At 39.0% G+C, this 22,146-nt stretch overlaps 2 protein-coding genes and 1 long non-coding RNA gene across 5 annotated transcripts in view; 1 reads left to right on the plus strand and 2 right to left on the minus strand.

Annotated features, from left to right (window-relative positions):
• Positions 1-12,760, minus strand: part of SLC12A1 (solute carrier family 12 member 1) — a 50,724-nt gene extending 37,964 nt beyond the window's left edge. For 2 of the 3 annotated variants that reach the window (XM_080607128.1, XM_080607127.1), the window contains exons 1-4: positions 12,586-12,752; positions 9,301-9,899; positions 3,511-3,645; positions 3,221-3,296 (exon numbers count right to left, since the gene is read on the minus strand). In XM_080607128.1, the coding sequence (XP_080463254.1) occupies positions 3,221-3,296; positions 3,511-3,645; positions 9,301-9,711 (622 nt within the window). In that variant the 5' untranslated portion in view covers positions 9,712-9,899; positions 12,586-12,752. Of the gene's footprint in view, positions 1-3,220; positions 3,297-3,510; positions 3,646-9,300; positions 9,900-12,585 lie in introns of all 3 variants that reach the window. The other variant, XM_080607129.1, reaches the window with a different exon arrangement.
• LOC308200800 overlaps positions 1-19,037 on the plus strand; it is a 61,137-nt gene extending 42,100 nt beyond the window's left edge. The window contains exons 13-18 of the long non-coding RNA XR_013955815.1: positions 3,573-8,461; positions 9,130-9,172; positions 11,925-12,040; positions 12,367-12,437; positions 13,784-14,349; positions 16,753-19,037. This is a non-coding gene — a long non-coding RNA (uncharacterized lncRNA). The remainder of the gene's footprint in view (positions 1-3,572; positions 8,462-9,129; positions 9,173-11,924; positions 12,041-12,366; positions 12,438-13,783; positions 14,350-16,752) is intronic.
• Positions 15,264-20,432, minus strand: CTXN2 (cortexin 2). The gene is made up of 2 exons (XM_080607142.1): positions 20,279-20,432; positions 15,264-15,572 (listed from the first exon to the last, which is right to left on the minus strand). The coding sequence occupies exon 2, from the start codon at positions 15,516-15,518 to the stop codon at positions 15,270-15,272; it is 249 nt and encodes an 82-aa protein (XP_080463268.1). The 5' UTR covers positions 15,519-15,572; positions 20,279-20,432; the 3' UTR covers positions 15,264-15,269.
• Positions 20,433-22,146: the final 1,714 nt, after the last annotated feature.

A 22,146-nucleotide genomic window follows, 5' to 3' on the forward strand; every position in this document is an offset into this window, starting at 1 on the left:
AGTTCTTAGTTGTATCTGAATTTGCTAGGGCTTATGCAGTAGCTGTCTCGTTTCTGTAAGGTACAGAGGCCTTCAGTGTGGAACTGAAGATTATACATTGCCTGTAACAATATTTATTGACCAAGGCTCCTCCAAATTGAAACTTGTATTCTACAACTGACATCCAACTAGAACTACAAACATACTGATTTATCTGCTGTATTTTTACCCCCTGGCTTCCAGATCAGAGCCCTGACTTCAGTTCATACTGGAGGGCTATAGACATCCAGCCTCTGAGTGAATGTTCTTTGCTGCTTAAATTAGAACCATGTTATCACAATCCTTTAAGAGCAACATAATGCAAGAGATATAAATGATATATAACGTAGCATAGGATATTTAAAGTGATTTGAGCCTATAATAAATAATGTTTATCCTATTGATTTCTGAACTCTTTCTATAACAAGTCATGCACTTATTTTGTACATGGTCTGCATAAAACAAAAATAAAAATACAAATGGCCATTCTTTTTGGTTAGCTACCATTACATGCTGCATAGAAGGACCTTGTTGAACTCTAAATTTTGTGCCCAAGAAGTGGCTGAATATGGCTTTTAATCAGCTGTTAATTCTTAACTTGAACGTCAGACACATTATTCTTAAACCTGTGTTAAAATTATTTGTCAAGTACACATGTATCCTGAGGAGTATTTTTCTGGAATTTTCTATTAGATTTCACAAGTCATATTGTAAATATGTATATGCTAAGTAGGGTCAGATATTTTGCTAATTTGATGAGTAATATCTGCTAGGGGAGGCCTTAATGTTATTTAAAAACAACAACAACAAAAAAACACTTAAGAAGAAAAGCGCATAAAGTAAATCAAGTAATCCAACCAAAACATGATTGTAATATAACCTAGTGTAACATAACTGTAATATATGGGGCCAAATTTTCAGTTAACATAAACTTGGTGTTTTTCCCTGCCATTGTTTAACCACTCCCTGTATAGGTACAAATACTGACTTTGGAGAGTCCCCAGATGTTAGGTGGAAATGCCAGACTGGTTTTGGACCTCGAACCTTGTCAAAACCAGCCTGTCCTTTCTATCCTGGTTGTTGATAAACACTGGACCTTGTTTTTTTATCCTCTCAGAGATTTTGCCCAAGACAGCAGGATTTGGAAATAGTGTCTTTTTTCTCTCTTTGGCCCTCTAATGATGGGAATATAAATGGTGTGCAAATGGTGGTTTAACTCATTTAATTTCCACATTAGTAGCAGTACCAAGTGAAATCCCCAAGCTTTCGTGATGATGAGCTTCCATCACTGTTCTCTTAAGGCAACTTGACTAGAGACTTAAACTCATTGCTTACAAGACATTCAGAAAATACATTGAGAAATTATTCAAATGGAATTTGATGTCTCATTTTCAGAAGAAAGGCTAACCTCCTTACATAAGACATGAAACTTTAAAAAGCAATAGCAAAGCAATAAAGCCTAAGAAAGGAGGGTCTACTTATCAATGAATTAAAATGGTAAAATTAAATGTGAAAGCAGAAAGGTTGTTACTGATCTTGGTGCAAATTAATGCTAAAATCCGATTAAAGTTTAGATTGAAACCTAGGCATATGGCTGCTAAGAAAGTTGTCTAAAATGAATTACACTTGCCTATGGCTATTCTCACACCTCAAAACAAAGTAATACGTCTTGATGATCTCAATAAGTTACTAAACTGCCCTTAAAAACTAATTTTGCATGAAACCCTAGAGCAAAGTCTTGGCAATATTAAGATGCAGAATTTTCATGGCAAGGCATATACTTATGAGTGCCCTGGGCTGTACGCTCTTATTTGGTATGCATCATAAAGTCAGCAAGCACCCCTTTGTCAGGCACAGCGCTAGAGCCATGCGTGGAGCACTGCAAAAGTATGTAAAGTTCTTCCGCTTAGTTCTGGAACATTTATTGTTTGGTGGTGGGTTTTCTTTGTTTTGATTTTTTTTCTGTAAGTTTGTGGCTGATTTTTTTTCTTAATGAGCATTTCATTTGTATCTGTTTTTTTAAAGCTCAGTCTTGCTGAAGAAAAAACTTCTGTGAAGTTACTGTATTTTGCTGGAAATTAGACTTCAGCCATGCAAAATTTTGGAGATATTTCTATTCAGCGTTTCATTTCAGCCATTAACAAGGCTGTGAATTATATTGATATTCAGTCTGAATTTGGGCACTGAGTTTTATCCATGATGAGGAGAGTGGAGGCCCAGAGGTCAGAGTTTGGACTCCAGCTCATGTCTACTTAGTATTTCTGTTCCGTGAGAATACAAAGTGAAATATTTGCCATCAACCTTTTGAACTGGTGCTTTTCGTGATGTCTGTGTGCTTGTTAAAGATTAGGGACCCATTTTACTTATGAACATGTAACACAGTGACACTGCTGTTGCAGTTCACATTTCTGTTTCTCTACAGCAGCAGCGAAAAAAACGAAGTTGTACCACGCAACAGCTACTGATATGTTGCACCTTCCTGAGGTGCTTCTAGTTGCTAGAGGTCCATGCAGTGTGAGCCTTGGTTTCACTGAACGCTTAACAACATGCTGCCTGGAGCCAGTGGGGCCCAGCATCCCAGGGATTTGGGAATTGGATTAATTAAAATACACAGCGAAGAGGCAAAAATACAATACACTATGAAGTGTGCTTACTTATATGAAAGCTGTAGCAGAGTTTTAATAACTTAGTGTTTCATCATACTCTAGTATGTAGTGCTTTGCTATAGTTAAAATCGTGATGAGATGAGACCTCCTTCCAGTTCTGTTTTCATCTTTGCAGAGAAGTGTGAAGAAGTGTTGTTTTTAATATGCAGATGACAAGGTTTGGAATTCACAGATAAGCAAAGTGCGAACTCTTAAAGGTTAACTCTCTACACACTTATTAGAAATTGGCCCAAGTCACAAAGTTTACATCTGTTACAGGATCTAAATACAAATTTTACCATAGCTCAGAAATATTCAAATGTGACGATCATATGCACAGTTAACAGATCTGTGCCTCTAAGCAGTAATTTGGCTGGAAGTCTGGAAAATTCCAATAGTTTGGAGGATTAACATATTTTACCTTGGCAAGCATTTGAAAACATTATTTAGTGCAACATGCAAATGCACATCTCAAATTATATATTAATTGTGATTGTGTATAGTTTATCCTCTTTATCCCTTTCACTGTTGAAAATGATATTAAATACGATACATACCAATTCCTGCTTGACCTACAATCCAGGAAAGTCGAATAAAAAGCATCACACCCCAGATATTGAGCATACATCTTACCTAGGTTTTAAACAAACAATTCTGCATTAGTGTAACACTGAAAGTAGTGGTAATCAGAAGCATGATAGCGTGCTTTGTGGGATTTTTGAAAACATCCCAAACATCCCTCAAGTCCATCTCCCTCTCTTACTTCTTAACAGAGCTTAGTATTGCAGAACTAATCTTAAATTTTATTTTCCTCTTTTTTTTTTTGAAATGTAGATAAGTTTCTCACCAGCACACCCTTCACCCATCCAAACTTGACAAGTCCTGTTTTGTTTTCTTCTTCCTTGCTAGCTGTTGTCTCATCTCCAGCAGTGCTTTCTCCATTAGCCACTCTTTCCACTGAGCCGGTGCTCACGGCTATGTTCTGAAGGATCACACAGAAAACAAACACATTTTTTGTATCAAGCAGAGGACACCTGGTTGTGTAAGAGGGACATGGAAGAAGGAATTCCAAAGAAGATCAAGTTTTACTGTTTCTAGAGTAGAGTGCAATACTCTTCTGACACCAAGCATCAACAGGTGGGCTTGCTAGCAGCAAGAAAAAATGAAAGAATCAAAGAATCACTTAAACAGAGTAAATACATTGTTATCTGATACTTTTTTTTTTTGTGTAAACTGTATTCAACATAAACGTGTTGATATGTTAGTAGAGCACCTAACATAATGAGGGTCTCATGATTGGCCTCTATGTGCTGCTGCAACAATTTACGAATCATCATAATTATAGAGAGATAATTGCTTACTGGTGAAGAGACCTAGTTGAGTGCTGCATGGTAAGTAAGTTATGTGATGAACTCTGGTATTTTTCATCGGCTAATGTACAAACATAATTCCAGCAGCAAATATTCTTGAGACACTGGCATATTGTTGAAAACAGTCAGAAAAATACTGGAGAAATGCAGTAAATAATGCAGTAAATTAATAACCCTTTCTGTGGTTTATTCAGCTCTAGTTTAACTGTAGTAGATAAGATTAAGAATTGGCATACTTGTTATGTAACTACAATAAATAGCCCAGAATTTTGGGTCATTCCCATCCAGTTACAGACTTGTATCTGTATTTTATCTCTTCAGTACAGTTAAGCACCACAATATGTTTCCTGTGGTTTGAATGGGAACTAGTCACAGTGCTGAGGTTTACACTTGCTGTCATTGCTCGTTTGTTTCTTTTAATTTTTTTATACAAAGTTCTGACTGGTTTTGCACTGAGTCGGAATTAGGTTAACTGTTGCCAAGTGTTGTCTGGGTCGTGTGCAAAGAGACTTAGGAAGGGCTATGTACATTATCTTAGCCGGGCAGAGGGTCAGGAGTGTGTGTCCCTTCTGGAGAGGAATCAAGATGTTTAGGGTTTGGAGGGGAGTGATGATGTTTCCAGATTAACTAAACAAGTCAAGGAGGGAAAACATCTGTGATTCTGTGAAACATATGAGGTTTCTAGATATTGCTTAAGCTTCAAATCTCTTTCTGTTTTTTTGTCCACAGACTCAAAAAATAGAATACAATACCGGCATAAAGACTAATTGTATATGATATTTAAGATAATGTTTGAACTCCCTTCTCATGGATGGGGGTCTCTAGCTCCTGTGATGTAAAATTTTAGAATGCCTTTGACACAATAAATTTAGGATTGTGTTCACAATTGAAATAAGTGACTGGATAACACATTTTGGCATAAATTCAAGTTGGTGCCTAACTGTGATGGGAATACAAAAGCTATTGAAAACCTGTGACTTTGAGCTCCTGAAATGCTTAGATATTTTTGACAGTTCTTACCCTAAAATAATAATGGCTCTGTTTGCTCTAAATACAGAAAATGATTTAAGTGAGTTAAGGAAGACTATCAGAATATATATATATATTTTTTTGCTTATTTGCATGTACAGTGGTTAGAGCTTCAAAGGCAAAAAAAAATAAAGGGTTCAGTGTTTGTACTTGAAACAAGTTGTTTCATTTGTACTTTGAATTAATTTGTGCTATCACATGCCATTATCGTAAATTATGGCCTTAAACCTTCCATAAATGCATTTTAAATTGGTGTGCTCTAGTCAATGATTTGTTATTTACCAAGCAGCTGTACCTATGCTACTCATGCATTAAAGATGTGGAGTAAAAGTGACAGAATGGTTTAAAAAGCTACCAAAATCAGAATTTAACTCCTTTAAAAAAAAAATAAAAATTCCTTTCCTTTTTTTTTCTCAGAAGTTTAGCCTTCATCTCTCCTGGGGATAAAGATGATAAGCTCATCAAGTCTTCATAAAACAAATGTGGTGAATAGCCAAGAGGAAGAAAGGTTAGATAATTTCTTATGTAAGGTAAATATTAAGCCCAAGTAATTATCACCAGCTATCAGCTGTGAAATAGCCCTTAGACTATTTTTTAGGGATTTAATTGGTGTTTTGTGGCTTAATGCGTGCAAAGCCTGGCACATCTTGCTAAAAGATGACACACATTTGACTCCAGCAGCGTGGGAACTGGATATTTGAAGTTCCTTTCAGCCTGCCTTACATTCTGACATTTGAAAAATTGCATATTAAAAATGTATTAAATATTAATATTTATCTTCTGATGCTAAGCCAGCATCAAAGCACAGTGGGAACACTTACGTGATGTTTAGAAATTTGAAGTCAAATATATGTAATTTCTTATCAGAATCTGGCAATGAGCTTTGACAAGGCAGTTGTCTTCAACAATTTGAGTTACAAAAAAGCTGTGGAGGGAGGGGATTGCCTTGGGTTATAGTGTGGTAAATCCAGATTTTAGTGTTAAAGAAAAAGGAATAAAGCATCTTCTCCAGATTTGTATCTTGGGATATTAGTCTATCCCCCTCACACACACACACTGGGGTATTTCATCCCCAACTTAAGGGTGGCTAGAGAGCCTGCTGCACATTGGTTCAGCTGCACATACTGCTTTCACCTGCAGATAGCTCAGCTTTTTCATACTATCTTAATGCCTTCTCTACTAATCTTTGGTGTTCTCGCATTTGTTTATTCTTCAGAATGCCTAAATTGCATTTGATTGCATCTTTCAGTGGTGCTTTTCAACTCTTAGCAAATGTCAGAAAATCAGGTTTTATGGAATCTGTCTGGAAATTTAAGGCAGGATTGTATGAAAGACCACAAAGCACTTGGATACGCAAAAGCTAGGGTGGTACTTCTAGATAGTACCTACTTGTTCTGGCACTGTTTTCAGAAGCTGAGACAGTATGTTAATATCCCTGTACTTTTTAGCCTGGCAGCTGCTGAATTTCTTCTAACTTGGGAACTATCCTGTTCAGCACTAGCTTGAAAACATGGTGAAGGTCTGTAGATAGAAGTAATTAGTCCAAGGTCACAGAGTAAGTCCATGGGACAGCCAGGAGTGGACTCCAGCCATGCTAATGGTGGGTTGTTTTTTCCAGTGCTGTGGGCAGTGGTTCCCAGACCGGGGCCACAACACACATAAGGGCACAGCAGGTTGCCAGCATAACAAAAATCCCATTACCTCTGACATTCCCTTTTATATTTTGAGAGGCACAAGATTATCCTTCTGTAAGCTGGATATTAAAAAAAAAAAAAAAAAAGGAAAAAACTGAGCGAGACCATGCTCTTTTCTCTTCCCTAACAGTCAGCAATTTTCCCTTCATTGTATTCTGGGATGGAAGCTGATGCCTTTTTAACCTTCACTAAGTGAAAGTCTTAACAAATCCCAAGCAATTTATCTAACTGTGTTTAAAACAAACAAATTAATCTTCTTGACCAAATGAGATATGCAACAGAAAAAAAAATGGTAATGGTCAAAACTGAAAATTCCTTAATATGCTAATGTTTAGTATATGTTCATTTAGCATTATGTTCAAAGCCAAAATACACTATTTTTCATCTCTCTGACCACCATCAATGTAAATTATTTCTATAACAGGAATTTTCTTTGGGGCATGGAAATGTATTTAGTCCCTTGAGTAGCAGCTTACACATCTGAAAAGAAGTAGGGCTACCAAATTGATATTCTCCCCTTTTCACATCCACTTTGCAGTCATTAATGGAAATATAAATAATTACTCAGGTAACATGCTTCTCCTTTCTATGTTAACCATTTTAAGCAGGTATGTGGAGACCTTCATTTAAAGTTTAAAGTTATAATTTAAATTTAAGTCAGGCCCAAACTAGGAAGATGTCCTAATCAGATACTAAAGAATCAGGTCTTAATTTTCCTAATGGCTATGTTTTTGCTTGGTTTCATTTCTTTTTATTGATCCTTCTTAGGATAGGAGAATCTACAGAGAACTGGAGTTTGAACAAGATCTTGACCAAAAATCAGATGTTTGTCTGAATTATTTAGACCTCAGAATTATGTAAAACAGTGCAATGGCAATGAGAGCATGTTTTTTCTGAAGTTTTGTTTTTTTTTTTTCCCTGCACTTAACACTTTCAGTCTGAATTTGAATACAGAGGTGATCTCTCTCTTTCCGGCCCTGCCTCAGAAGTGTACAAAAGAAACTCAAAAAAGGTTTGATTTTAGTTCGGTAAGTGGGTGTATCCTGTGTCTCTCCTTTGCTTTTTATGGAGAACTTATTATTGTGGATAAGGTGAAAGAGGCTATAACTTCACCAAAGTGAGTTCAGTACTGTATTATTCCAGTAATGTTTTGCAGTAGGTTTTTTAATAGTTTAATTGTTTCAAACTGCTTAATCTAGTTGTTCTTATCCTCCAAAAGTTCTCATTGCATTTTTCCACATTATTTTGCATAGAGATCATTCCTCCACATACAAAAGTCGAGCATTGAAAGGTCTATAGATAGGTGAATTTTGCTGAGGCAGTAACACGCAAGTTAGTGAAAATCTGATATTTGATACTTAAGGTTGTTAGCTTATCAAATTATTTGCAGTGGAAGTTTTAAATGTGCAAACCATGAAGATTATACCTGACCAATGTGTTTTCTTTGGGTATATAGCTATAGAGGGTGACAAAAGTGAGGATTATCACGATAAATTGCATGTTTCTGGTATTTCATTATTCATTTACTATAGTGTCTATGTGGAAGAAATAGTGCAAACAGGAAGAGTCCTCTAAGGGGGAGGCTCTTTTTATCCCCATTAAATCCATTGGGCATATGTATCAGTAATAAACTCCTATATTGTAGAACCACTCAGAAGGGGAGAGAAGAAACTGAGCCCTAGAAAATTCTTCAAAGACAAATTAGGTAGTTGTTTTCCTGTTCAGTAATTTTCTCTGTAAGCGTATTTTGTAAGTGTATTTTACATGGATATGAGAAAAGTCTAAACAGCTCTTCTGCATGATAGATTAGAAGGAATTCAGCCAACTTATTCTTCCATAAATATTTTATACGTGGTCATTCAAGAGACTCTTCAGATTCTTTCCAAACTCATTGGTATAATGAGCATGAAGGACTAAATTAATTCACTGAATCAGTACCTGGAAATTGTCTCCTGTCCCTCTTCAGGGCAAACACTTTCAACCCCAACACTCTTGTTCTGGATTCTTTCTTACTATTTGAATGGTTTGTTACTGCAATAAACAGGTAGTGCTTTGATTTCTGATTATTTGAAATTGCTTTTATTGCACGTAATAACTTTTTATAATAGCTATAGATATATAGATATATTTTAATGAATACAGCAGGAATCTGTGAAACTTAGTTTTGCATTGATGTTAAATTTAAATTTGGATAAATGTGTATTGTGTAATTTAGTTAAATTATGAGTTGATATTCATCATCTACCATCCTAACTCCTAAGTGAAACAGAAGAAATTCAGTAGTTTTATACTTCTAGGTAAGATTAAGCTATGATGTTCTGATAATCAAGTACATTACTATCAGCTTTTAATAAAAATCTTTGCTTTGAGCAGGATACAGGGCAGAAAACATACTGTAGCTACTGAAGGAAATATGGTAAGTGATTAGTTGTACTTTCTCTCTTGGGCAAGGTCCATGAATTTAAGGACTTTCTCATATTAATAAATAGAATTAACAGCCTGGAAATGGAACAGAGAAAAATTGTATCTTTCCTTTCCACTTACCTTTGCTAGTTGTTCATGAATTTCTAATAAGCTTGGTCTGTTGAGCTTATTCCCACTGACACTGCCAGTGTTTCTATAATAATCAATTTTAGGAACTGGATCCATTGTGTTATGGCCAAAAGTTTGTAGATAATACATTTTGTTGTGAGTATCATAGGGATGTAAACTAGCTTCTGTTTTTTCCCCACTTTGGAGGAAGTTGTCATATAATTCTCTTTTTCCCGGTCTGTAACTGATTCTCAGTCTGTTGTGTGCTTCGTCAGTAAAAGATGTTTCTTCATAATGTGGTGGGTCGGAGCCCACATCCTCTTGGGATGCTTCGTTGTTGTCACGACTTTCATTAATTATGTTAACTTGAAACCGATTAGCATTTGGATCCAAGAATACATTTGGAGAATTATTCATTGACATCTTCAGGGATGATACAGTCTTAGGTCACTGATCCTTTTGGTCTTCTGGGGCTGCAGCTAGTGCTACTCAAGCTACAGCAAAGGTTCTAGTGCTGTTGCATATGAAGTCTTTGCTCTTAAAGTAATGAAGTTCTGAGAATTTTTTCTTGAACTCTCTAAGCAGTCTTCCTAAATTTGTCCTCTATGGCTCTGCCATAAAATAATAATAATAAAAAAGAAATAATAATACATGTTAACTTGTACAGTTAGGTAAATTTTCCAACATAAGCTGCCCACTCCCTGCCCTGCCAAATACCTGTGAGACTGTCATCCTATGACTTGTTGAATAACAGTTAGTTAAGTGAAAGACTGAGTTTGTGAGGATTTTTCTATCTAAATAAAATGGGCTGTGGATCAGGTTTTAAGTACCTACAACTGTATTTCAAATATGATATTTCTCTTAATAACTCTACATTTAAATGAAGCCAGTGAAGGTGTGGGTAATATGAGGGATGCACAGGACTCCATGAAGTACATTTACTGTTTACGTTCCACTTAAGTATTATGATATCTTGTATATTTCTACCATAGCCTAGAAGTAAATTGTCCTGAAAAGCTTAAATCAAATATATGTTTTGAAATTAATTACAAAAGTTAGACTTCAAATTTTCAATAGTTCCAGGATGGTGACAGTTTATGAGCAGGCAATTAATGTATAGCAAAACATTACTGTTTTATGTAAATAAAATTAATGTCTTATAAAGGAATAAATCAACAACAGGAACATATCAAAAAATAACATTGGGTTTTCTAAACTAAATGGATGAAATAAAAGTCTATGGTGAAGTATTAATTATTGAGAAATATTATCAGTAGTCATGGGCATTGAAAGCTTCCTAGAATTTTACACTGGTTTTGACTTTACTCTTGAATCACCCTTTAAGACAATGTGAACGAAGCTGTAGCAAGTCATACAATCATGCATGTTGGATGGGAGCTTAGGAGCTTATCTAGTCCAACCTCCTGCTCAAAGCAGATTGAACGCTTAATATAAATCAGGTTGCTTAGGACTTTCATCAGTCAGGTCTCTCAGTTCTGTCCTCCAAGGACAGATTCCACAACCTGCCATGGCAGGGCAGGTATTCTAATATTTAATTGTCCTTGCAGTGATTTTTTTCATGTATACCCGGTTAGAACCATCCGTGTGTTGCTTTATGGCCATCATCTCTCACCTCAGTAAAGAGCCTGGGTCTGCCTTGTCAGTAACCTCCTCATAGGTATTGTAGGGCTGCTTAGGTTCCTCTAATACCTTTTATTCTGGCTAAACAAGCCCAGTTTCCTTCTGTGCCTGCTGCTGACCATCTTGGTGGCCTCCATCAGACACGTACAAGTTTACCAAGATATGTCATACATGGATAGGGGGACAGGTAGACAGTTTTTTCTAAAAACTGGGTTCGAGGTGCAATTTGATGGGTGCTGAACAGAGGGTAATGATCACGTCGGTCTACTAGTTATGGTCCTGTTAATATTGCCCAGGACACTGCTTTCATTGCTCCCGGAGCATGTTGCTGACTCCTCTGTAGTGTATGGCTCACCAGGTCCCTTCCAGGAGAGCTGCTGCCTGCCAGTGAGGCCCCATCCTGTATGTTGCAGGAGGTTAGTCTGTCCCAGGTGCAGGATTCACATTTGTCCTTGTTGAATGTCATGAAATTCCTGTTAGCCTGTTTGTCTAGCTCATCTAGGTCACTCTGAATGGCAGCCCATAACATATGATAGCTGTACTATCTGCTTCCCACCTCCACTCTTCCACACAGACCCCTCAAAAAACAAACAAGGAAACAAAAACCCCAGGAACAAAATGGGGGCTTAAATATAGGCCTTTGGTGCGTTAAGTACCTTTGCAGCAACTTGTGGGATGGCCTACATGTCCCTGGAATGGCCATGCATTTTGAGATATTTAAATGATATAGGAAACAATGGCAATGCATATGTCTTGTAAAATTCTGAGGAAATACAGAAGTGTAACTTTATAGACCTGTATAATTCAATAGGTGTCCAGGTCTGTTGAAACCGACTAAAACTGACTAAAACCATGCTTAGACATTGAAAATTTGCAAGTGTACATAATAGCAGAAGTTTTAGAAGCAAAATATATCTGCGTAAAGGAATATGTGAACTGAAAATCAGGGTAAATAAGCCTATTAGAAGAATTTTCTTTAAATTTTGTGTTTTCAGCAAGATGTTGGACTAGATGACCTCAAGAGATTTCTTCCAATCTATGATTTTGTAAAATACATTTGGCACTGGCACTGAAAGATAAAATACTGCATCAATATTTATACCTTGGCAAGGTACGTTTTGCCTAAAAAACACATATCAAAACTATAATTTGAAGAGCTGATAATCAGATGTCCTCCAGCTTCAGTATGAGATATAGCTAAAGCATATTTCCTCCATTCTTCCATCAGCTATAGATGATATTCTGCTGTAACCTGATAAATGATACCACTTTATAACCCCTTCATATTTATGTTGGTTTTCCTGTTTAACGCTTTATAAAAACCACAGCAATGTTACATTAATTGAAGTTCTGTTACTTCTGCTGGTTTTGGATGATCTGTATTATTATTGTTATTATTATTATACATTTCTCATCATAGTATTCTGCTTCCTTCAGCTTTTTAAAATTGTAAGGAAGTGTTTCATCTTCAGGCATGAAGGAGCAAAAACAAATCTTTTGTCACTAAGGTCAGTGAAATTAGGTTTATTTCTGTCTCCATGACTGAATGAAATCCTGAATTTGATGACAGTTTGCTACCAACTAAAATAATTCTGTAATTTCAGTGTCCTATTTCCATAATAGTATTGTTTAGCTAGGAAAAGAAAAGTCTCTTACCTTTCTGCTGTTCTTGAAAACAGTACTTGTTTTTTTCACAGTGTATTTCCAGGAGTGTCTCAACTGTTATTTGCCATTAATTTTGCATTTAGCATTCTATCATTACACATAAATTATCAAGTTCACCTTATTCAAGATAATTTAACTTACCACTCAGTCCTGTGTTTTTAGAGGACAGTCTGCCTCTTTTATTCATGCATATAGTGTGCCTCTCTCTTTGAGGCATTACAGACTCTGCCTTATTGGCCAGATTTTTCTCCTGCTTAATATATTGAATAAACTGTCCAATCCCTCACTTTCAAAACATTTCTGGATGGTGATTTAGAGAAGCATTCTAGCTTGTTAACTATTAACCAGCAGATGTAGCTATCCATTACAATTACAGGGTTTATGGTATTGCAAAATTTCCAAGGAGGCCCAAAAATACTTTTGTTATCTCCATTTCCCTCCCAGCTATGTCTGATTCTCTGCACAGATCATAATCTCCCTATTTTTCAGTTCTGCATATGTAGTAGTGGAGATAACAAGAGTTTATAAAATGCATAGATTGCATTTATGAAGAAGAGATTCCAGTGAAGCCAGTGGGATCACTTGGGTACTATTTAAGACCCATTGGTGGGTCTCCTTGTCCCACATGTTCTTGAACCATGTGCTGTAAACCTTGTTCAAAGTTTTACTCTGTAAATTTAAGGAAAACCTTTGAAGAACTAGGTTTTGTGCATTCATTCTGGGAAGATTGACTCTGTTGTCTTTTGGGGGTGCAGAGAAGGGCAGGAAGAAATTATGACACTTTTTAATCATAAGGGAATTTGATAATTGCTTCCAGGAATAGATTGGGTAAAAACCAAAAGAAGTAGTGAGGTTCTTGAGGTATGTTTGCTGTGCTTGCCATGTAGTTTAGAGATAACTGAACTATATTTATCCCAGATAACTTAAGTACCTTCAGCAATCTAACCTGACAGTACAGGGCTCAGATGTGCTGATTAGGTGTACATAAAAAGAATGACGGTGTCAGGTCTCTGCAGTGGATGATCCTATTATGTGGCTCAGTATATGGATGTCTGCCTTTGATTCTGTGGTTAAATTAACTGGGATAAATGCAACATGCTGAGTCTGTGTGGATCTGACAATTTTTCTTACACAGAGTCTGAAGCAGTTTAAAAGTTCTTATATTCACATAATTGTTTATTCTATTTAGATGAACCAGTATAGATGAGTGTTAGCTGCAGCTCTCATTCTTCAGATGGAAGATCATGTCCTTCCCTGTACAATCCAGTGTTCCGTGTTCCAAATGGCATTTGAGGTCCAGTGTTTCACTGGCTGTGTCTGTCTGCTATATACAGCAAAAGGGTTAATAAGTATTTTTCCAAAGACATGCAAAAGAAACCAACCATTGTAACTGATCTTTTTGTCTTTGCTGCTCGTTGCAAACGGAGCTGTTTAGCAAAAGTGACAGTGCTTAAAATTCTGATGCCAGCTTTCTTAAAAACTGAATTCAATTTCTGTCAAGTACTGCCACACTTGCTAAACAGCTGTGTGTGAGGGTGACCTTGTGGTTTTAGTCTCTGCTTTCACTGTCAGTTCTTCTGTCTTGATAAGATCTCCTATGACCAATTCCTCAGTTTGACAGTCGAGATCATACACTGCACAGATGTAGGAGCACAGAAGAAACAGCTGTGCAGATGAGCTGGAGAGTACAAAGACTTCCAGCCAGCTCATGGACCCCTCTGCCTTCTGGGGGCTGGGCACAAACGAGTATGCAGTGTGAGTGTCTCTGCTTTGGCCTTGACAAGCTGGTGTAATTACTGCTGGGAGCTGTTAACCAGACAGAACAGGTTGCAGCTAACAGTGCAACAGGTGAAGTTCCAGTTTAAACTCAATCATCCTCTGTAACCAGGGGGAGTAAAAATTGACATGGCGTGACCAGTTCAGTTAGATTGTCAGATTGGTTATGTAATGTTTACTTATTCTCTTTCACCTTAAGATTTTAACTGCATGGGAGGCACAGGTAGAGTGGGACTGTGGTGTTCTTGGTTTGTGATGGACTTTTGAGCAGGTAATTAATATATTTTGTATTGCTGAATGTTTTTAGAATCTAAAATATCCTCAGCAATGTTTGTTTCCCTTCCACTAGTTCTGTTTAGCTTTCTGTAGCTGTAGAGCAGAAGGGAGACCTAATCTATCAAAGACACATTCTCAGATGAGCAGTAAGAAATAGAAGTATGCATTGTTTGCAGAGGACCACTTAGATGTTTCACACAGGAGAAACAACGTACAGTTTCCTTATAAACAGTCATTAGTACAGCACCTCCTCTTCCTGAAAGGCAAGAACTGAGCTAGCAATTGATGTTATTAATTATGATTATATTATTAATTGTTAGCTTTCCCATTAGTTCCTTATAATATGATAGTGTGTGAACCAACCTTTTTTTGCCGTGTTAACTTTATAGTGAATTGTTTATTGTAGTATTTTTTTGCTGTTAACCATTTCTTATCCACCATTCCACTGTTCCTCATAGAAAAGCAATGTGAAGTGTCTTTTGAGTTTGCAACAAATATTTATTTAACAAAAATGGATGCTACCAACATACCTTCAAAATGTATGTATGTATAACAAATGTACTAACAGTTGGTTTCCAAAATGAAATCATCATCAAATTTAAGGCAGGATATTCTATGAGTTTTCATGCAAGAGCGTATTCAAATGTCCCTTTATCCAACCCCTCAACTTCATCTTCCCACGTAGAAGAAGGCATACTACTGTAGGGGTCCAGCAAGATTTTGAAGCATCTGATAATTAGGAGTCCCAAGAAAACACACAAAATTCCCACAAAAGCAAAACCAGTTTTTTGCTCTAAAGTCAGGGGGAAGGCAGACATTTCGTTGACACTCATGCTGGTTGAAGTGTTGCTGCAGTAATTACTGCTCATCATTGGCCATCACATCCTGGTGATTCCGCGGGATTTTCACCTCTATTGCTTCTTTGCCTGCATAGAAAAGTGGAATCAGTTTGGTTAGGTCTAAATGAGTTGTGTATGTCTGAGCTGTAGCATACGAACAGTTGGAAATGAAAAACAGCTTGGATTTTCACAGTGTCCTGTTGTTTTTTTCACATTTAAGTTAATGTAATAACATTGCAACTTTTAGCCCCTACACACCATCCACTTACTGACAGCAAACTCAATTTTCTGGCTTTCTGTCTCCTCAAAACAGTAATCCTGGCACATGGCTGTTTTAAACAGCATTTTGTCAGACTGGGCATAAGCCTACAGGTTTTGATTAGGCAATACTCACAAGGTCTCCACCTGGATAAACAAGTATGCTTTCTGAAATGGCTTTACCTCAGTCCTTAAACTAGTTAAACTCATACTGATCTCAAGGGGAGTTTCAGCCAAATACTATGGATTTTGCTCATGTAATTTAGTTTAGAAATCTAAATAAATAGATACAATTTGTGAAATAAAATGGTGCATGCAATTTTAGTGAAGTCTTGGGCTCCATATTCAGAAAAATACTGTGTTCATTTTGAACTTCACAAGAATTGGAAGTAAGCACATTGGTAAAATTGCCCCTTCACCTTTCTCTATACATGTCCATGCAGTGAGTGCCATTCAGTATGTAAAATCCAAGTGTGCCCAGAAACACAGTGTTGAAAGATGCATTTGAATTGGTGGATTGAGCCACTGTGGTGATGTTACAGCCATGTGCCAGCTCCCAAGGGCACATGGTATATATGTCTCCACTTAAAAGAAAAAAATAGAAATCGCTATATACTCTTGCATATGAGGAAAGATCAGTGGGAGAAGAAACAACACAACCAAATTCCCTTCCTCTAAGTCTTACTCTCATTTGCTTCTTCTCCTTGGACTTCCCCATTAAATGCATATTTTTACAGGCATTCCAAGTACCAGGTCTGAACATGCTCCTTGTGGATCTCAGGGGACTGACCCTGGTGTTTGTCCTACAGAGGTGGCATGCTCCATCCGCTCCACTGAGTGGCTCCACCCCGCCATTGCCACCAGGAGAGTTCTGTGTATTTCCAGCCAGGAGAGACTTTCATTGCTGTATTTGTAAGATCTTATGTATAGATTTTAGTTGGGGGTGGGAGTTGGTTTGCTTTATTTTAGATTTTCTGTCAGATACTGAAACTCTTTTATGTCTCTGTAGGCAGCAGGAGGATTGGAAAGACTGGGACATCAGAAGTACAAGGCAAAGGACAAAGGCATTTTTATTCTAAGGTTGGAGCTTGGGTTTTTTTGGCTCTTGTGTTAACACCTATTTAACTAACTCGCCTCAGGGGAAAACTCTTTTTGTTAACAATTCAACCACCTCTCCCCCCAGGGAATTCCAGGTATCCATTTATTTCTTGACAGAGTAATTAGGCCACTCAGAGCTCTGTGCTGCCATGACTACACTGATACAGGTACCTGCCCTAGCCAGTTCAAAGAGAGCTCCAGTATGTCTTTGTGGTAGTGCAGTTGTGACTGAAACTGAATTATAGCCATATCCTGAGTCAGTCTAGAATTAATAACAACAGAAGTAAAAATAAGAATTGGTATTCTTGAGAAGACAGAAACACACAGAACTTTTATCTTGTCTCTGTCTCCTTTCTCATGTTAAAAATCTGTGGGATTTTTGAATATTGTCCTAAAGAATTAAAATTTTAAAACAAAGATTAAAAAGGCAAGGTACAAGTCTTACTTTTTGTTTTTGTTTTTGCACTAACCTCCAAGCTGGTATGTACTAAACAGTATGGTTTTCTATTACATTCTTTACACACTTGCTAGAGCACAATAACCAATGATCCGTTTATTCTATAGAGCTTTGTATGAGATCCTTCCTTGTTTTGAATGACATTCTTCTCTTTGGGTCATACTGTTTTAATTCCTGTTAAGTTGGGGAAAAGATCTGGATATAACCTATGGGAAAAGTAATGTCAGCAATAATTAATATTTTCTGAAAATATGTCACAGATGAAGCCACCTGCGGCACAGGTTTTCATTGTGCACCCTTCCACTTTTTCTATAGGTCTGACCTTGTGTAGAAAAAAAATCACAGCTAAGTTCAGTATCACAAATTGGTGTCACAATACAAAAAACCCACCACCAACAACAATCACCAAAACATTGCTATCTTCAAAGATGTATAGAAAAAATCTTAGATATAGAATTGCCTTGGAGAACCTTACATTGGAGCCAAGTCCAGGGAAATATATACATCTTTAACACAGAGCCATATTCCAAGTCTCACTAATTTTGCAGGATACACACTGGAATTAGTGGGATTTGTTTGCACATTATGTGCTTGTCAGTGGAGATTATGGGACAGATCTCTGTGCAAAGCTTAGCTGACACTGAAACATGGAGTGTTAAGAAATGGGTATCTGTCTTATTTGGCAAGAGTTTGGCTGAAACAGCTGTATGAGAAACCAGTGGGCATTACTCCTGTGTGGAAATTGGTTCTGGGAAACTACTACACAGCTTTATGCTCTTCTCTGCCCTGTTCTGAATTTCTGAAATTGTAATTGAAGCCTTAAAGTTCACAGAACATTTTGCTCTAATTACATATCCCTGAAACTGTGGTACCAAAATTGACCTTGAGTGCACTTGTATTGTTTTTAGATTTTAGTGCTGCATATACAGGTTAGATGTCCTCTCCCAGTTAGTCAGATGTCCTTTCAGTTGCTGTGTGTCAGGTTGTGAGTCAGAAGACTCCGAATACTAACTAACATGGCCTACATGCAAAAATTCTTGAAGATAACCTCTAGGGCAATGTGATGGGGACAGGCATTAAGTCAGTTAGAATCTGCAGAGTCATTTTGTAGGGGCTGGCCTCAGACTGATGTCTCTTGACTTTTTTAATAGGTCAGGACTCTACTTATCCTTTGATTCATTGCCCATATAAAAACACTGCCATAAAGAAAGGCTCCTTAACATCCTGCTGTGAAATAAAAGGTCGTTGGAAACCCTTGTGAGACCAGAAAAAACAGCTAGAGTCCAAGAGAAAATAGCAATGAGGAAAAACATCTCGGGACATAGACCATTGAGGTAAGGAGAACAGAGTTATGAGCTGGGGATGCTGGCTGCACCCACAGAGGATGAAAGGGAGTACCACAAGTACTAAGCATTGAAAGTTAGCTGGAAGAAAGCCGTTGAAACTCTTGATATTCCAGTAGTGTCACCAGTCCAACTCTGCCAGCGTTTGGTGTGGTTTGAAGATCCCAGCCCAAGTTCTTTGTTGGCTCAAGTGTCACTTTTTTCAGACCTAGCTCTCACCCTTGTGTTTTCAGAGGTACTGAGAAGATTAAATAATATGGACTTTCCTGAGAAAGTAGCTAGCAAGTGTTAAATACAGACTTCCTAAAGAATCTTCCTTAGACTTCAGGTTTCAGCCACTCCCCTTTAGAACCCCCAGCAATTTATTTATTTATTTTTAAATGGCTCAGTACTGGAAATGGGTACCTTAAATAGCTGCTCAAACTGGAAACATTCATCCCCTTGGCATGTTTAAGCCTCAGGTCCCTGAAACCTCACTTCATAAACTGCAGTGTGTAACAAAATGGACTAAATCAGTTGCCATCTGTTCTCCCCTTGGATGTGCTGCAAGCCCAGCTGCTGATTCATGAATCTGGTCATTCTGAAGGCTCTTCAAATAGCTTCAGTTCCAGGTTTCTGTTTCTGAGTGACAGCAAACCTGACTTGAAAAGATGTTCATACAGTTAGGGACATCAACAAGCATCCTCTGGGAGTTTCAGAGGCACTGTATTTGCACTCAACTGTTTGGTCAAGGAAAATGAATTTCAGGAATGCTATTACAGCAATTGGGCATAGGAGTTGTTAGGGTAAAAAGATTAATAATGGAGATAAAATAATGAAATAGAAACCAGAATGAATTTGGAATTCTCCAAAGGGTCTGAGATGAGTTAACAACACATGGCCAGAAATGCAAAGGCAAAAAGATCTACGTGACCACACAGCCAATGCTCATGTCCATGCTGCATGCCTGTCTTCCCTAAATTGCTGGGGAGAAAACTGTCTGCTCAGGTGAGGTTTCTAAGACAGCATAGGGGGCGGTAGGTGTAAGGTAGGTAGGAAGGCCATGGCGTAGATGCCCAGCAACTGAAGCATGTTGAACTGTTCTGTGAGTGTAGCAAAGCCACCCCCTGCTCCCCAACATCGTGTTTTTGCAGCATGGTAACTCAGGGTAGAGGCTGCACTTTTTCATGTAAACTGCATTCCCCTGCAATGAAGCAGCAGCCGGGCCGTGACAGTTCTAGCCTTCAGACAAGAGATAAATTGCAGCAAAGAGATTTTACGCCTAGGAAGCATGCAAGCCTGGAGTCTGTATGGAAGGACAGATCCCGTGCCGTGCCTTGTACTGGGAAATCACGTACGTGGGTAACAGGCAGGAAAACCAAAGGCTCGCTAGCATCACCCTCCGTTTACAGGCGTGGAAGAGGGCACCTGTTTCCTGGGGCATGCAGGCTACGCCACCGCCACCCACCGAGCATCCACCAACCGGTCGCCTCCACCAGCTTAGCCCCTGCTCTCCTCGGACCCGCTCCCTGGGGGCAGGCCCCCGAGCCCCGGGGGCTGCCTCTCGGCGGCAGGGGGTTCCGGGTCGGGCCGGGCCCCAAGGTCAGCCCCCGCCGCGCCCCAAGGCCCGGCCCCGCCGCGCCCCCCGCGCTACCGACCCGGCTCCTCCGCGGCCGCGCTGCGCATGGTGGCGGATCGCGGAGCTCCCGGCGTTTCTGGGGAGCCCGGGCTGCCGCAGCCCCGACGACTCGCACGGCTCCAGCTCCGGCCCCGGGGGGGCGTGCGGCGGGGCCCGGGGCGGCGGGGGCGGCTCGCCCGAGCTCCCCTCGCCGCCCGGCGCTGCGCCCCCGCCGGGAGATGCTCAAAGCGTCCTAATTACGAATTGCACGCCGCAGCCGCTTCCTTCTTCTCCTCCCTCTCCCTGCCCGCCCCCTTCCATCGCCGCGCTCCTCTCCAGCCCCCCCGCCCCGGCTTGAGGCGAAGAAAGTTCCCGCAAAACGCTACGTGCGGAGCATCGGTAAGCGGCAGCGGGCCGGAACCCCCTGCGAGCCTCCCCCGACCGGGCCCCGCCGCCGGGACCTGTGGAGCTCGGGGAGCTCCGTCCCGCCCAGCTGCTCCGGTGGTAATCGCGATTAAAGCAGGGAACATGTGGCGACATATGGCTGGGAGCCGCTGCTGGGGCGGGAGTCCGGTCTTGGCGTTGCATCTTTTCATTAGCTATGTTTAGCTGATGCTGATGGTGTATTAAAGAGGCCTCCTTTTGCTACAACAGCAGGTGTTTGCGGTGGATAAGGAAAGAGGAGTTCTCTTCCCAAAGCTGGATCTGTATATTGCACTAATAAACAGCAAATCTGTTTTTAAATGGTAGTGATTCCATATTTGCATGCTGCCCTGGTGAATACAGCCCCGGAAAAACGCACATGGGTCAGTGAATCAGTGCAGTATTGTAGCACCATGCACGGTGAGATTTGTTTGAAGGTCACTTTAGAGCTAATGGTAGACTTTGTTCTGTAGGAAATAATTTTAAAACCTCACATGCTTCTTGGTATGTGCAATAACATCACGATAGGTTAATGCACTTTCTTCCTAATGCAAGCTGGGAAATGAGTTTTTCTTTACCAGCCATTTTAATGCCTGTTTCTTCTGCTGTGTCTGCAGTGGGCTTCTAAGTACTGGGTAATCTCAAAACATGCTCCCTCCTGCTGGTAGAACTAATGGTTAAACTAAAGGTTAAAGAGATGCTCGCTAATGGTTATTTGTTTGATCATCTAATGGTGCAGTGTCAGTCATGTGGTAAACAATGTCTGTTGCTGAAATTACAAGCCAAGCTAATTTTTGAAGTGCCTCTCACATTTAAAGACCCATGAAGACTTTATAAATAGATTGTTGGAAATAGTATGACTATGTTTTCAGAATATGTATATAAAGAGCCTCTTCTGTTCCTAAGGAGCTCTAGATTTTTTTATTTATTTATTTTTTTAGCCTTGTCCCTGATTTACTTGGAGCCCAATGAAGATCTCTTGCTAAAGAGGAACAGCTATGGTTTGGGATTTTGGGATTAGCAAAGACACAAGGACTCAGAGTTTCATGGTGTCACCCTCCCACGTTGCAGAATTGTTTTTGGAGAGTGGCATACATTCAGGCTTTTCTGATAATCATTGGGCATTGCTATACTTGGAGGACCTTCCTGTAATATTTACAGGATATTTATTTTAGTTGTGGTGTGTTTCTGCCCATAGATAAATTTGTTTTTCCTCTCATTATTCTTGTAGAAGTGAATGTTAAGAGAGAGATATTTTTTTTTAATCGTAAAGTAATTGTTTCTTTTGTACTATTGCATGGCAGAGGTTGCTGGAATCATGTGAGTATTTTTAGGAACCTGATACTCACTGTTCAGTTTTAAAGAGTTTACAGATGTTTTTATGATGGAGATTCACTTTTCATGGACATCAAACTGAAGCAGAAACCAGCAGCCCTCAATAGAGAATCAGTCTCCTTCAGCCACCCGTTGTCAGCAGACAACACT

Source organism: Anser brachyrhynchus (assembly GCF_964034855.1).
Source record: "Anser brachyrhynchus genome assembly, chromosome: 11".
Classification (NCBI taxonomy): Eukaryota; Metazoa; Chordata; class Aves; order Anseriformes; family Anatidae; genus Anser; species Anser brachyrhynchus.